This window comes from Chiloscyllium plagiosum, chromosome 9 (assembly GCF_004010195.1).
Source record: "Chiloscyllium plagiosum isolate BGI_BamShark_2017 chromosome 9, ASM401019v2, whole genome shotgun sequence".
Lineage (NCBI taxonomy): Eukaryota > Metazoa > Chordata > Chondrichthyes > Orectolobiformes > Hemiscylliidae > Chiloscyllium > Chiloscyllium plagiosum.
In genome coordinates, this window is record NC_057718.1 from 95,581,929 (window position 1) to 95,598,601 (window position 16,673).

Consider the following 16,673-nt stretch of genomic DNA (forward strand, 5'->3'; position numbering starts at 1 on the left):
AATAGGAAGGGTTTGGAGGGATATGGGCCGGGTGCTGGCAGGTGGGACTAGATTGGGTTGGGATATCTGGTTGGCATGGACGGGTTGGACCGAAGGGTCTATTTCCATGCTGTACATCTCTATGACTCTTTCTCCCTTAAACTTTTCCCCTCTCATCTTGAACTCATGATCCCTAGTAATTGAATCCCCCACTCTGGGGGAAAAAAGCTTCTTGCTATCCACCCTGTCTAGACATCTCATGATTTTTTCGACTTCAATCAGGGTGCCCCTCAACCTCCATCTTTCTCATGAAAATAATCCTAATCTACTCAAGCTCTCTTCATAGCTAGCGCCCTCCATACCAGACAACATCCTGGTGAACCTCCAAAGCATTCACATCCTTTTGGTAATGTGGCAACCAGAACTGTACGCAGTATTCCAAACGTGGCTGAACCAAAGTTCCATACAACTGTAACATGACCTGCTGTCTAATGAAGGAAAGTATGCTGTATGCCTTCTTGACCTGCATTGCCCTCCTCAGGGAACAATGGACCTGAACACTCAGATCTCTCTGTACATCAATTTTCCCCAAGGCTTTTCTGTTTACTGTATAGTTGGCTCTCGAAGTGGATCTTCCAAAATGCAACACCTCACATTTGCTTGGATTGAACTCCATCTGCCATTTCTCTGCCCAATTCTCCAATCTGTCTATATTCTGCTGCATTCCCCTTGACAGTCCCCTTCCCTATCTGCTACTCCACCAATCTTAGTGTCATCCGCAAACTTGCTAATCAGACCACCTAAACTTCCTTCAGATAATTTATGTACCTGTATATCACAAATAACAGTGGTCCCAACACAGATCCCTGTAGAACATCACTGGTCACAGTTCTCCATTTTGAGAAGCTCCCTTCCACTACTACACTCTTGTCTCCTTCTGCCCAGCTAGTTCTCTATCCATCTAGCTAGTACATCCTGGACCCCACGCGACTTCACTTTCTCCAGGGTCTAGGTTACATCCTTGATATGTTTTGAAGGAACTGGTCCATAACTCATTCAGTGTCTTGAGTCTGTGGGAATACTTCAGTGCAATCAGCTGCTGATCATGCTTGTTGCCATCATAATTTCCAGGCTTCCAGCACCAACCTTGCCTTGATTCTAGATTAAACTGCCAGCACCATTGCTCAGTGTGGGCTGCCAGTGGCTCAGTGGTTAGCACTGTTGTCTCAGTGTCAGGGACACAGGTTCGATTCCAGCCTTGGGCAAACGTCTGTCTAGAGTTTCCACATTCTCGTGCCTGCATGAGTTTTCTCCAGGTGCTTCGGTTTCTTCACACAGTCCAAAGATGTGCAGGTTAGGTGGATTGGTCTTGGGAAATTACCCATAGTGTGCAGGCTAGGGGAGGTAGTGATGGGGGAAATGCAGGGTTACAGGAGTAGGGTGGGTCTGGGTGGGATGCTCTTCCACACTGTAGAGATTCTGTTCTAAATAGATCCTATTCAGGAGAGGGGAAAATCCACCTCATAGTGATTGCCAAATTTCTGCAGGCTGCTTTTTTCAGGTTACATTATCACTGGCTGTATATCTATCCATTATGCATGTATGGGCTGGGCATAAACACATGACCTACCACATTACCAAGTTTCTAAACTGACAGATAGCCACTGCTATTAAATGTGACAGTCCCCATGCTACTCTCTGTAGCACTAGTGTTCCAGGTCCCACCAAAGAGAGAAAAAAAGAGAAACCATTATGTCATGTTCTGCTCTCAAAATTGCCTTCTCATTTGCGAGTCTCCAAATAGACTCAGATAAGGTGTAACCATGGAGGTGAGGAGGGAAGGGTCCATGACCTGTCCTCCTGTGTTTCCTTCCTCTTCAGATCAGGAGCAAGTGCCCAGCCATCGGCCATCTGAGAAAGTTAGTATTACACCTTGGCTGAATCTCTCAGTCTGAGGAGATCAAACAGTGAAGAGGGGATGTAATAGGTGTTCCCCACTTTCTCCTTCATGAGATTCAGGCCTCCCTTCCCCTCCATTCAACCTTGACAGTCCCAAAGTAGCCCACCCTCATTCCCTCTTTCCCTCGTACAAACTACCACTCCATCTTTAACTTCCCAAAATTCCTTCTCTAAAGTTCATGAGACAAATTTCTTGCTTCCCATATCTCTGCCTATCAATCCATAACTCCCTGCCTGCATATGATAAGACTGAAGAGGCGTCATATCAGATTCAAACGTTAACTCTTATTTCTATCTCCACATTCTTACACCACAGTTAAAATACAAAAAAAAAGAGTTGGCATAAATTTGACTCTATCAAAACTCCAGCTTTTGCAGCAGCAGAGAGTGTGCTGCATCTAGCAGCTTCAACTTCAAAACTCCCAACTTCAACAATTGAAAACAAAATTAAAACCCTCGGTCTATTTGAGCTTGACTCTACCCACTCATGCTTCTTTTATCTAATTTTAAAAAAAACTATTTACTCTGCTTTCCATGGAGCAGCCACCTCTGCATTACAACGCCACTCTTAAAGGCTCATCTTGTCACAAAATGCACTTAACACATTCAGAGAGCAAAATAAATGATGATTCAGCTAAGACAGAAGCTAAACTATCAAAAAAAAACACTTAAATGAAAATATGTGGAATATCTTTTATCATATAAGAGAAATAGGAAAGGACTCTAATATAAAATTAGGTTTCGGGGCTAGTGGAAGTGTGCAACAGTAATTAGAACGCGAAAACTTTGTACATTCATCATTATAAATTCAATCAGCTGGAACTTCTTGAAGTTTTTTTTAACAGCAAGATTAATAGCATTTAAGTGGAACTTTTGTTGGCTCACACTCTGTGCAGATTTCAACAGCATATTCTCTGGTAAAGTGCAGAATCATGCTCAGCAATGTTCTGGTTTCTGTATTATTCTGGATACACAGGCTCCATAAGTTGCAATCGGTTTTAATGGATTAATGGCAGCAGGTCAGAAAGGGCGGCATCTGAGAAGCAGGAGAATTGACATTTCGGGTGTGAGCCGTTATGCTCAAAATGTCAACTCTCCAGTGCCTCGGATGCTGCTTGACTTGCTGTGCTTTTCCAGCTCCACACATTTTGACTCTGATTCTCCATCTTCTGCAGTCCTCACTTTCTCCTAATGACAGAGGTGCTGACAATTCTCATCATCAAACCACCACAAAATCTGAAAGACATCTTACAGAGCCATATATTCATCTCCTGGAAACAGAATACTGGACACCGAGTAATGTAACCCTGTCTCTTGATCTCTTTCTATCATGGCATGGTCAGGAATAGATTTAATTGAAGTGGGAATGTCTACAGCGCACAGAGGTTTCAAAACAGTGAAAGGAGAAAAAAAGAAAACTGCAGAAGTATCTTTGCAAAAACAATATTAATCTTGAGCAAAAAAAGAGAAATAATCAAACTTCTCACTCACAATCCAAACTGTTTGATCCCAATTCTCCTAATATTCCTTTATGGAGAGGCAAAATGAAATGGTGTACATCTTTATATCATTGGTCACTAAGAGATGGCTTCAGTTTACAGATGCATGAAGTTCTGTGATAATAGTATACACTGACTATCAAATTTTAATGTCCAGCATCTCATAGTTATACCCAAGGTCTTTCATGGTTTTTAAAGAGGAGGAAATACAGACCTGACCACTGATCAAGGCAAACTCCAGCACAGCCCTGTGGAACAAACGGCCTGTGCTGAAATTATCATTTTATCTAATTACAATCAAACCAAGGAATTTAAATCTTGATTCACATGTATATAATTAGGAGGTGGAATGCTCACCCACCAGTTTGCCAACTCGAATGGACCATTGAGCTACATACCAACTGATGGTTTTGAGCAGAAGAGAGAGAATAAAGTTTAATTTGTGACAACAAGAGCTGGAATCCTCTCTCTCCCTGCTTCTTCCTCTCATCATCTTGGAGTACAGCACACGGTGAAAAAGCACATTGGAAAAACAACCATTCACCCAAGGATTTAACGATATGTTTCAGAACTGCTGAGTCAACTATTAAACTACTGTGGTCACAGGGTTGACAAACTGACACCTCAAGGACTCTAAGACCTCTTAACTGTGCACCATTTATTCCCCTTGTCTGTATCAGGCACACACACACTTTTAAAATTATTGCCAGTGTTTGTGTGGTGTTGCAGTTTTATTATTTTTCCCTTTGTGTTAGAGGTGATAAAGTTCCTCTTTCTTTCATCCAAAATTAGATCAGATTCCCTAGTGTGGAACAGGCCCTTTAGCCCAACAAGTCCACACCGACCCTCCAAAGAGCCACCCACCCAGACTCATTCCCCTACATTCACCCCTGACTAATGCACCTAATACTACGGGCAATTTAGCATGGCCTATTCACCTAACCGCACATGTTTGTGCCTGTGGGAGGAAACGGGAGCACCCAGAGGAACCCACACAGACGCGGGGAGAATGTGCAAACTCCACACAGACAGTTGCCCGAGGCGGGAATTGAACCCGGGTCCCTGGCGCTGTGAGGCAGCAGTGCTAACCACTGAGCCACCGTGCCGCCCACTGATGACCCTGCCAATTGACTCCTTCATCTCCGTTTAATTAAAATTACATTTTAATGAAGTATAACAGCTCCATGCTGCAATGAAATAAAAATATATTTGTGACTGACCAAGGTGAGTTGGGGGTAAAAAAAAGAGATGATTTTCTTAGTTGTAAAACATGTTATATATACACTGGTCAAGCAGAAGTGCTATTTTAGTTTAAAATTGATTTGAGATCCATGTCTTTTATTTATTTGGCAAGTTAGAAATGCTCTTTGCAGATATCATTTGCAAACATGGCAACTGCATAAATAAAGAAATAAATATTATTCCTGACAATATTTACAGTGTATGTCTCTAATTCTAGTTCTGCAGTACTTTTAAAATCAGAAAGAGGTTGCACAAAGGGAAACTTAAAAAGTTCAGTGCATGTTTTGAGAGGTGTATTGTGAAAAGAAGACGCACAAACATTGAGAGTACAATTTCAATATAAAAGAAGGCACTCCAGCGCATACACATCTTTGGAAAATAAACCAAATTGTTTACAACATTTTAGACGGTTTAGCTTCGCTTACAAAAGTATTACCTACTGATCCTGGAGAAACTGGCCCCTGGTCCAAGTCTAAAATGTCTTCATCAACAGCATGCTTACTGTTCTTCTCTTTCCTCTTTTTTGAAACGTTCCCTCGTGGTTTCAACAGGGAAAGTTCCTCCGGCCTACGAATATCTAAAAACATTTGGAAGTACAATTAACCTTAGTGTAGACAGTTAAAGCTAGCTCCTATAAAATATCAACACAACGCATTTTCTAAAACTTGAACACGAAGCATCGTCTCCAGACGTATTTCATAGAAACAGGAGGTCTACCAACTGTTTGAGGTTTCCCTCTGCAAAATCTTGTCAAGTTTGCTCAGTACTCTCAGGGATTTGGAAGGCTACTCCCCCAGCCCCGCTCAAAATTCACAGGCAACTGCCAGAACCCCTCTCAGTAATGTCTCCCCTTCCTTCCTGCACTCTGCTCACCTCAGCTGACACCTTGGCTAATATCTGTGTCAGGAGACAGTGAAGCCTGCAGATGCTGGAGATCAGAGTTGAGAGTGTGTTGCTGGAAAAGCACAGCAGGTCAGGCAGCATCCGAGGAGCAGGAAAATCGATGTTTCGGGCCAGAGCCCCTCATTCGGTAGGGCTATATTTTAGAAGGACATCTATATTTTAGACTTCCTGATGAAGGGCTCCGCCCCAAAACATCGATTTTCCTGCTCTTCGAATGCTGCCTGACCTGCTATGCTTTTCCAGCAACACACTCTCAACCTCAATATCTGTGTCAGCCTACCTCTGATATTCTAGGGTGGCAAGTTGAACTCTGGGGACAGGTATGGTTCTCATACTTCTTCAGTAGTAAATTTCCAAAGTCAATGAGTAAAAGTAAATTTGAACACAACTTTGATAACTTATGTCAAAACAAGATGTTTGTTTTCAATGATCAAGTACAGTCAGTTCTTCCAGAAGGTGACAGTTGCATTCCTGTGCGATTCCACGCTATACAAAAATTGTGCAATACAAATAACACTTAAAAGGGTTGGCGATCTAATCACGTTATAGCCAACACACACTTTAAAAGTTCACACTTTAGAAACAGTGTTCCCTATTCACTCAGTCGCGTTACAGCTAATTCAGGCTAATGAAAGTAGAACTGACTGTACGTAAATCCTCTCCTGGGGGCCAGCGTTTTGAAAATATACAATTGAGTGGAGTACTGTGTTCAGTTCTGATTGCCTTGTTATAGGAAGGATATTATTAGGCTGGAGAGGGTTCAAAAGAGAGTTTCTAGGATGTTGCCAGGAATGCAGTGTTTGAGTTATAAGGAGAGGCTGGATCTTTTTTCATTGGAGCACAGGAGGTTGAGGGATGAACTTATCGAGGTTTACAAAATCATCAGAAGTATACATAAGGTGAATGGCAGGTGTCTTCTTCCCTAGGGTGGGGATTTCAAGATTGTTGGGGGACATATTTTTCAGGTAAGAAGAGAAAAATTTTAAATGGAGTCTAAGCGTAACTTTTTTCACAGAGTGGTTCGTGTGTGGAATGAACTTCCAGAGGAAATGCTGGACATTTGGATAAGTACATGAATAAGAAATGTTCGGAGGAATATGGGCTGAGCTGAGGCAGGTGGGACTAGTTTAGTTTGGGAACATGGTCAGCATGGACTGGTTGGACAAAAGGGTCTATTTCCATGCTATCACTCGACAAAAAAGTAGATAAGCACACGAGGGAGAAAGAAATAGATATATGAATCAATAGGTTAGATGTAAAAGTGTGAAGGAGGTTTGTGTGATGCATTAACACCAGTATGGATCTATTTTCATATTATAAACCCTATGTATTCCGCATGTAGTTATGCAGCACCGATAATACCTGCTTAAACAAAAACAGAATATTAAACCATCGCAAATTGTGCTGTGCAATAACATGAAACAACCACATAGTTGCACACTACGAATGTTATTCAAATTTCTGCAGAGAGGGACAATTTTCTTCTCGCAATTCATAGCAAAGGACAAATAATCAAGCCGGTGAAACACATTTAGTTGGTAAAAATGCAAAGCTCAAGTTTCTTTGTGCACCTGCCAACGTTTTAGTAAAGTTCTCCACAGAAGGAATGCCATTGCCCATGTTTTCAGGCCAGGCTGCTGGCTTTGTACCTCTGGCTAGTATCTGATGAACACGTCTGTTTGGAGTTTCCATCAATCATCTTCTGAAGGTATGGGATCAACTTGGAGAACCCTCACGGAAACTCCCCATCTACATATTCATCGATGTGGTCTAGTTACCCAAAGACTTCATTATCCAGCTGAGGTTAATAGCTGAGCAGTGTCTGTTGGCACATTTACCAAGAATGTGCAGTTGATATCCAACATGCAACAGATTTATTGAAGCTGTGCTAGTTCTCAATTGGAATTTTTGACAGTGGGAGAGAAAGTAGGCATGTAAGAGAGTTTATCTGAATTTGATGTTGCATTTTGGAGGTGAATGTGAACAGCATGCAAGATAAAAATCGAACACGAAACAAATAAATCACCATGAGAATGTCACTGTTAAGTGTACTCAAAACTCATTACAGGAACATTAAGGAGATGAAATACTTAACCCCACAGGATTTTCTCTCTCTCAGGAGGCTCCATGTCTTGGAAATTCTCTACCACAGAAGGGTGGTAGCAGATGGGTCAGTGAGTATTTGTTAGTCAGAGGTGGATAGAATCCTGTTGATCAGGGAATCAAGGGTTAACAGGGAATATGGAATTTGAAACTCAAACAGATCAGCCATGATCTTGATGAATGGTGGAGCGGGTTGGAGTGGCTAAATGGTCAAGTTCTTCTCCTATTTCACATGTTTGTGTGTTCAATTTGCTTCACAAGAAATGGTTGCATAGTCATGTCAACACATTTACAATGTTTTGGGTCACAGAATGCTCATTTTACAGTTATTAATCTGCCTCCTAAAGGTCCAAAATGACGAGCAGCAGTTGGTGACTCGTAGCACTCGGCTGCACGGAACCCACTGCTGATCACCCTTCAGGTTTAATAAAGCTTGAGACGCATATCCACAGCTCCTCAAACCTCAACTATTTATGCACTGGGTAATCATCCCATTTGGGGCAGGATGTTCATAGAACAGATATTCCCAGATTTCTCCCCTTCAATCTTTACTGCAAGCAAATTATGATTATATTTCCTAATTGCGTTCTCTTTTACTCTAATTTCCCCTTCTTTATTCATCTCAGTCATTCTTTGCTGTTCATTATATTCTATTCAATCTGGCGTGCCACTCAATTTTGTGAAATTTTGTACTTTTTCATTAAGTCTTATACTATCTTTAACTTCCTTAGTCAGTCATGCATGGTGCATTCTTCCTTCAGAGTATTTCTTGCATACTGGAATGCATCTTTTCTGAGATATTCTGAAATATCACCTGTTAGTATACCTCTGCTGACTTATCACTTAGCTATGTTTTGCAGTTCACTTTAGTCTACTCTATCTTCATGATTGCTCATATTTAAGTTTAAAATCCACTCTTTTCTCCCTCAAACTGAAAGCAAAATTCAATCATTATATGATCACTGTTACCTAAGCACACCTTTATTATGAAGTCAGTAACTAATCCTGACTCACTGCACAACACTAAACCGAGTCTCGTCTGCTCTCTGACTGGCTTTAAAACTTGCAGCTTAAGAAACTGTCCTGAAGACACTACGAATTCATCATTTGGCAAACCTGGGCAGTCTGATTCATACGGATTAAAATCACTTGCAATGATAACTACACTTATCTCGGAGACTCCCACTATTTCTTCTTGTATCTCTCACAGCTGCTTTTAGGAGGCCTATAAACCATTGTACAAGTGACTTAGAGTCATAGAGTTGCACAAAACAGAAGCGGACCCTTCAGTCCAACTCATCCACGGCAACCAGATATCCTAAGTTAAATTTAGTTCAACTTACCTTTACTATTTCTCATCTCTACCTAAACTAATTCTATTTCCCAATCACCAGAATTAAAGTAATCTTCCTCCATTGTACTGACATTGTCCGTAATTGAATGAGCTACCCTTTCACCATTTATTAACTTCCAACCCTTTCTAAATATAATGGACCCTTGAATATTCAGGTCCCAGGCATTGTCATCTCCTGGCTGTCCTTTTAATCACCATCAGATCAAATGTATTTCTCTCTATTTCTCTTTTCAACTCATGTTATTTTATGAATGCTACATGTATTCAAGTATAGAGTCTTTAGTACAGTATTTTTGTAATCTATAACCTAACTATTACTGCCCAATTAGGTGTGCACACTGTGACCACCATTTCCCTATCGCACCCTTGTTCTCTTGGCCTTTTAGTTCATCAAATCATCCCAACTCAATTCCTCACCTCTACTCTTTAGTTTAAAGCACTCCCTACCACCATAGTTATATCTCTCACCGGAACATGTTCTTAGCATAATTCAGGTGGAGGTTGATCCCAACAGCAGAACACCCACTTTCCCAGTCCCTTAAAAATCAAACACAAAAGCAGAAATCACTGGGAAAACTCAGCAGGTCTGACAGCATCTGTGGAGAGAAATCAGAGTTAACGTTTCAGGTTTGACCCTTCCTCAGCCCCAAAAATGAAAACCCATTTCTCCCATTACATCCTTTGTGCAACACATTCATCCCTCTAATCTTATCTACCCATGCTAATTTGATGACGGCTCAACTAATAATCCATAGATTATAAACTTTGAAGATCTGTTTTCTAATTTACCTCCTTGTTGCTCATATTCCTTTATCCGCTTATGAAACTTTGTGGTGTCAAAAACCCAGTTGTCTGATTTTTGGATGTCTATGCTGTATCTCCTCTTTGATGGTTGCCTTCAGAGAAAAGGTAGCTGCCGACATATGGGAATATGGATAGTCTTCCCATTAACTCTGCTCAAAGACCTGTAGCTCCAGGACTGGCCTGCTAAGTTACCAGAGGACAAGAAATGTCCCTAAGTTTGGCAGACAACACTCATGCTTGTTTCAGAGAGATCGGTGAAGATTTTGTTGGTGATAATGAGACAATATGTAGCCAACATCATTAATTCAATGTGACACATCTTGGATTTGTGCACAATTTTACTACCATCTTGCATTCTCCATTTCTTCATAACCTTCAGGATCTTTCTGTTATGAAAATCTGGATCTAGAAGGATTGGGGAAACAGACTGCAACCGTACTACAATTAGGACCACGTAATAAGAATCTTAAAGCAACATTTCCATCGTCTCGATCGTTTTGGAGTACTTTGCTCTACTCTCCAGCCAAGGTTTCCTGTATTGTCGTTGTCTGTGACATTGTTGCCAGCATTTGGTTGTTGCAAAGACATCTAACTACAGGGACAGCCAGTGAAAGAGCTGAAACAGGAGAGAATAATATCAATGCCAGAAAACTCACAAAGAATCTTGCAGGCATCTGTATGAATATCTATCCATGTCTGATTCAAACCACCTTCCGAGAGAGAGACAGGCAGCATTAACCATTCAATAGAAGCCCGTTTCCCCACCCACTCATTAATTTGTAGAATAAAAATAATTCTTTCAAACTCTGCCATCAATAAAAAAAGGGTCATATAAACGAAAGTGCTTTCTACAGCAGTAACATCACTTTTCAGTATTTCAAGTTCTATGCAGATTACACCATCACAAGGCCGTGAAAACACACAGTAAGGATCAAAATAAATGATTAATAGGAATTAGTGTACACATACATGAACAAATAGTATAGGAGCAGCAAAGACTTAAGCAAGTCGCCAATAGAAGTGAATTTGAAATAACACCCAGCAGAGTTTTTGGATCCTTTTGACATAAGCTCTTAAGACTATAATGTATGAACTTTCAGCTTTATTTCTTTATTGTGGTTCTGTTCGCTGAGCTGGAAGTTTTTGTTGCAAACATTTCGTCCCCTGTCTAGATGACATCCTCAGTGCTTGGGAGCCTCCTGTGAAGCGCTTCTGTGGTGTTTCCTCCGGCATTTATAGTGGCCTGTCCCTGCCGCTTCCGGTTGTCAGTTTCAGCTGTCCGCTGTAGTGGCCGGTATATTGGGTCCAGGGGTCGATGTGTTTGTTGATGGAGTGTGTGGATGAGTGCCATGCTTCTAGGAATTCCCGGGCTGTTCCCAGGGAATTCCTAGAAGCATGGCACTCATCACAAACTCCATCAACAAACACATCAACCTGGACCCAACATACCGGCCACTACAACGGACAGCTGAAACTGACAACCGGAAGCGGCAGGGACAGGCCACTATAAATGCCGGAGGAAACACCACAGAAGCGCTACACAGGAGGCTCCCAAGCACTGAGGATGTCACCTAAGACAGGGGACGAAACGTTTGCAACAAAAACTTACAGCTCGGCGAACAGAACCACAACAACAGAAAAGAGTGGATTTTGAAACACTGGAAAATGGTGCTCGAGTAGTGGTGATGGGGAATAAATAAATAGCGCAGGAACTGAATATGCACTTTGCATAGTTTTCACAGTGGAAGACACCAGCAACATACCAGTACAGAGGGCAGAGGTGAGTGTAGTGACCATCAGTAAGGAGAAGGTGCTGGGAGGCTTCAAGGTCTGAAGTTGGATAAATCACCCAGACCAGATGGTCTGCACCCCAGAGTTTCAAATCATAGAATCCTTACTGTGTGGAAGCAGCACATTTGGCCCATGCAGTCCACTCTGAACTTCTGAAGAGAATCCCACCCAGACCACTCCCTAACCCTATTCCCCCATAACTCAACATTTCGCAAAGTCAATCCACCTAGCTTGCATATCCCTGAACACTATGGGTAATTTCCCATGACAATCCACCTAACCTGCACATCTGTGGATAGTGGGAGGAAACCGGAGCACCCGGAGGAAACCCACACAGACACTGGGAGAATGTGCAAACTCCACACAGACAGTCGCCTGAGGGTAGAATTTAACCCAGGTTCCTGGTGCTGTGAGGCAGCAGTGCTAACCACTGAGCCGCCATGCCACCCCAAGGTGATAGTTCGAAAGGAGATAGCAGAGGAAAATACAGAAGTATTGGTGGTGATCTTTCAGGAATCACTAGAGTTAGGAAGAGTCCTAGAGGACTCAGGTTGGCCTGACCCTCATCATTGGTAAGATTTGGAATCTGTTATTAAGGATGAGATTGTGGAGTACTTGTGAGCACATGGTAAAATAGGGCTGTGTTAGCATGACTTCATCAAGGGGAGGGCTGACAAATCTGTTAGAATTCGTTGAGGTCGTAATGAGAAAGTTAGACAAAGAGTCAGTGGACAAGTTATGTTTGGATCTCCAGAAAACCTTTGACAAGGCACTGCACAGAAGACTGCTAAGTAAGATAAAAGCCTGTGGTATTAAGGGTCAAGATACTGTCATGGATAGAGGATTTGCTGACCTGGAGAAGGCAGAGTGTGGCGTTAAAGGGGCATGGCAGCCAACAGCTAGTGGATTTCTACAGAGATCACTGTTGAGACTGCAAGTATTCAGGTCATACATTAGCAATCTGGAAGAAGGAACTGAAGTTTGCAGATGACACAAAGACAGGTGGAGGCCCAGGTAATGTTGAGGAGGTGAGGCTGCAGAAGGACTTGGACAGGGAGGAGAGTGGGCAAAGGAGTGGCAGATGGAATACAATGTGAGGTTATGCACTTTGGCAGGAATCATAGAGGTGTAGATTATTTTATAATCGGGAAAGACTTTGGACATCTGAAGCATAAAGGGACTTGGGAGTCCTTAAGGATTCTCTTAAGGTTAACATGCAGGTTCAGTTGGCAGTTAGGAAGGCAAATGTAATTTTAGCATTCGTCTCAACACTAAGAAGGTACTGCTAAAGCTATAGAAGGCTCTGTTAGACTGTATTTGGAATATTATGACCAATTTTGGACCCGCATCGAAGGAAGCAAATGCTGGTGGTTTTTCTTATAAGGAGTGGTTGAGGACTCTGGGTCTGTACTTGGAGTTTTGAAGAATAATGGAGGATCTGATTGAAACTTAACAGAATACTGAGAGGTCTGGATAGAGTGGATGTGGAGAAGCTGTTTCCAATAGTAGCAGAGACTAGAACCTGAGGGTTCAGCCTCAAGGGTGAAGGGACAACCCTTTTGAACTGAGATGGGGAGGAATGTCTTCAGCCAGAGGGTGGTGAATCTGTGGAACTCATTGCCACAGAAGGTTGTGGAGGCCAAGTCATTGAGTGTATTTAAGACAGAGCTTCTTGATTAGTAAGGGATCAAAGATTATGGGGTGAAAGCAGGAGAATGGAGATGAGAAATATGTCAGCCATGGGTGAATGGTAGAGCAGACTCGATGGGTTAAATGACCAAATTCTGCTTCGATGTCTCTCCTCAGGTGCTGAATCTACCTTGGGTATTTGTCTCCTACGCTCAATTCTGTTATTATCGAACATACCTCCCATTTTCCCAAAGTACGGCAGGGACAGGCCACTATAAATGCCGGAGGAAACACTACAGAAGCGCTTCACAGGAGGCTCCCAAGCACTGAGGATGTCACCTAGACAGGGGACGAAACGTTTGCAACAAAAACTTCCAGCTCGGCGAACAGAACCACAGCAACGAGCACCCGAGCTACAAATCTTCTCACAAACTTTATTTCTTTATGTCCTACTTAAATCCAAGGTCTGCAAATGTGTAACTTTTACACTCTACCATGATTACTGCAATGTTTAACTTTTAACCATTCTTTCTTTCTACCTTGTTAAGATTCTGTACCTAGGTACTTGTATCTAAGATGGCACCTTGTGTGGTGACATAATGCACTTTTCACTGCACTCCTATACTTGAGTACAAGTGACAATAAAATCAAAATCAAATCAAATAATTTGGGAGAAATTGGCATGGGGGAAGTGTCACTTTGCTTTAAAACAGTCAAACATATTAATTTCAGACTTATCAACAAAATTAGCCGCCAAGCTAGGATAATTTACAACAGCTCATAATTTCTTTTTAAATACTATTAACAATTCTGTAAATATCATATGAAATATTGAAAGAGTCACTGAATATGCATTAAATCATATTTGACTGCACAATTTAATGATGGAATACCAAACTGTTCATTTTATCCAACAAAGCTGCCTGATTCTAGCTACAGGACAGGTCATTACATGTCTTTGTGCTGATGAGCATTATCAACAGGAATGTGACTGCAATTTTAAGTAAATTCATAACTGGTAAAAGCGAATGTATGAAACTGCAAGATACTCTACAGGAAAAATGTGATCACGTAATAACATTGCGACTGAACAGCAGTGTGCAATAAAAGATACCAGCTTACATGCTAGAATCAGTTCTGAGATTACAACTCACAAACCAAAACAGTTGAACAAGAATTCATGCTTGCAAGCTCCTCACATGTAGAGTTGCCTATCTCATCATTTGATCAGGGAATATGTCAGATGAAAGCTAGGTGCCTCCTGATATGAGTGAAGGGATGCTCAACTAAAGAACTGACCCAGGTTAGTACACTTCTCAGAATTTAGCTAAGCAACAACAAAACAGTTGGGTTTCAGTAGCAGATAATTTGCTCCACCCCTTTAGATATTGCACAAAGCAGAGGGAGAAAAAGATTCGAAAACCAAAATATGTTTAACAGGATAACAATTAAAATTAATTCAGTATGAAATAGAGTGCTTCATTTTTCATTTTGTTGACTTTAATCCTCCCTAACATACATGGAGGAACAGGCCATTTAGCCCCATTTGCCTGTTCCACCATCCTGCAAGATCATGGTTGATCTCATTGTAACTCCAAATCCTACAATCCCGCCTACCCTGATAACATTTCACCTCTATCATAACCTGTCACCTCTTTAATACTAACTACCGCCCTCTGAATGAACAATATTCAAGAACTCTGCTTCTATCACATTTTGAGGAAGAGTTCCAAAGACTCTCAGGCTCTGAGAAAAACAGATGCCTCATCTTGGATTTAAAAAAAACATGACTTATGATCTTTAAAACAGAGACTTCCTGATTCTAGATTCTCCCATAAGAAGAAATATCAACTCATCCACCTTGTCAAGATGCCTCAGGATTTTATCTGCTTCACTCAAGTCCCGTCTTACTCTAAATTCCAATGGACCTAGCTTAGCCTGTCCAGCATTTCCTCATAAGACATCCACAGATGGCAATTACTAAGTGATACAATCAATTCCATTTTACATTCTTTAGTTGATAAATAAGGATATTTTAGATGTCACCAAGCAATGATGATAGAGGTGGCTGCAAATTATCTGAACCATAATTGGAAGGCTAGCCAAAGGACACAAGGCAAATTGCCATACTGTTACTTTTTTTCTAAGCTAATTCTGATTTTAGGTTCAGATTATTACTTGTTACTTGCTATTTCAGCTCTGTAACTATAATTATTTTTATCAGTCAATAATGGTCTGTGCTACATGACTTTATCTAGAAAAATGTCCTGTTGCCTGGAGTTTGCAGACTGCAGCATATTTAAGTAGCTATCTTTCATTTCTTCTCTCAGTTAATGGTTTCAGAATTGACATTTAGGAAGGCTCGCTGACTATGTGGTGACCTAGTGCTGGGAAAAGCCTGTGTTTTCTTCTGTACAATGTACCTTTAAGGATCAAGTGAACCAGGGAGCATTTTGAAATTGGCTTTCAGATTATGACATTATTAGGATTCCAAAATCCAAGATGAATGTGAAAGCTTCACACAGAAAGTCACCCAAGGGCTGGAATTGAACCCAGGTCCCTAGCACCGGGAGGCAGCAGTGCTAACCACTATGCTGCCAGACCCCTAAAGTTAAATCATATATCTTTTTCCAAAGAAAATAAATCTCAAACAGATATAAGAACATAAGAAATAGGAGCAGGAGTAGGCCATTTGGCCCCTCGAGCCTGCTCCGCCATTTATTAAGGTTACGACTGATCTTTTCATGGACTCAGCTCCACTTACCCACCCTCTCACCATCACCCTTAGTTCCTTCATTATTGAAATATCTAGCTTTAACTTAAAAACTTTCAACAAGGTAATCTCAACTGCTTCACTGGGCAGGGGTCCTCCTCAACTCAGTCCTAAGTCTGCACCCCTTTAGTTTGAAGCTATGCCCCCCAGTTCTAGTTTCACCCCTCCCCCCAGGTGAAAACAACCTCCCTGCTTCTATCGTATTTATTCCTTTCATAATTTTATATGCTTCTATAAGATAGTCCCACAGTACATAGGTACATTATCAATTCAATAGTTGTACAGACATGAAAATACAGAGTTAACAAGATGAATGATTCAAATGTTGATTTAATATTTTGGTTGTTTGACAACGTGTGGCAGGTGGTGGTTTAGTGGCAATGTCAGCAGGCTAACAATCCAGAACTCCCCACATTCACAGGTTCAAAGCCCATCCTAGGAGAAATAAGAATTCAATAAAATCTAGAATGGGGAAATAGATGGTGACACCTTGAAAAATGTCCATATTACAGAGGAGGAAGTGCTGGATGTCTTGAAATGCATAACGGTGGATAAATCTCCAGGACCTCTGTGGGAAGCTACAGAAGTGATTGCTGGGCCTCTTGCTGAGATATTTGTATCATCGATAGTCTCAGGT

The 16,673-nt window shown here is 41.4% G+C and overlaps 1 protein-coding gene across 1 annotated transcript in view; it reads right to left on the reverse strand.

The window, feature by feature from the left end:
- The window catches only part of fermt1 (FERM domain containing kindlin 1), a 94,038-nt gene that overhangs the window by 43,185 nt on the left and 34,180 nt on the right, over positions 1–16,673 (reverse strand). The window contains exon 4 of the mRNA XM_043696578.1: positions 5,116–5,256. Within this exon, the coding sequence (XP_043552513.1) occupies positions 5,116–5,256 (141 nt within the window). The remainder of the gene's footprint in view (positions 1–5,115; positions 5,257–16,673) is intronic.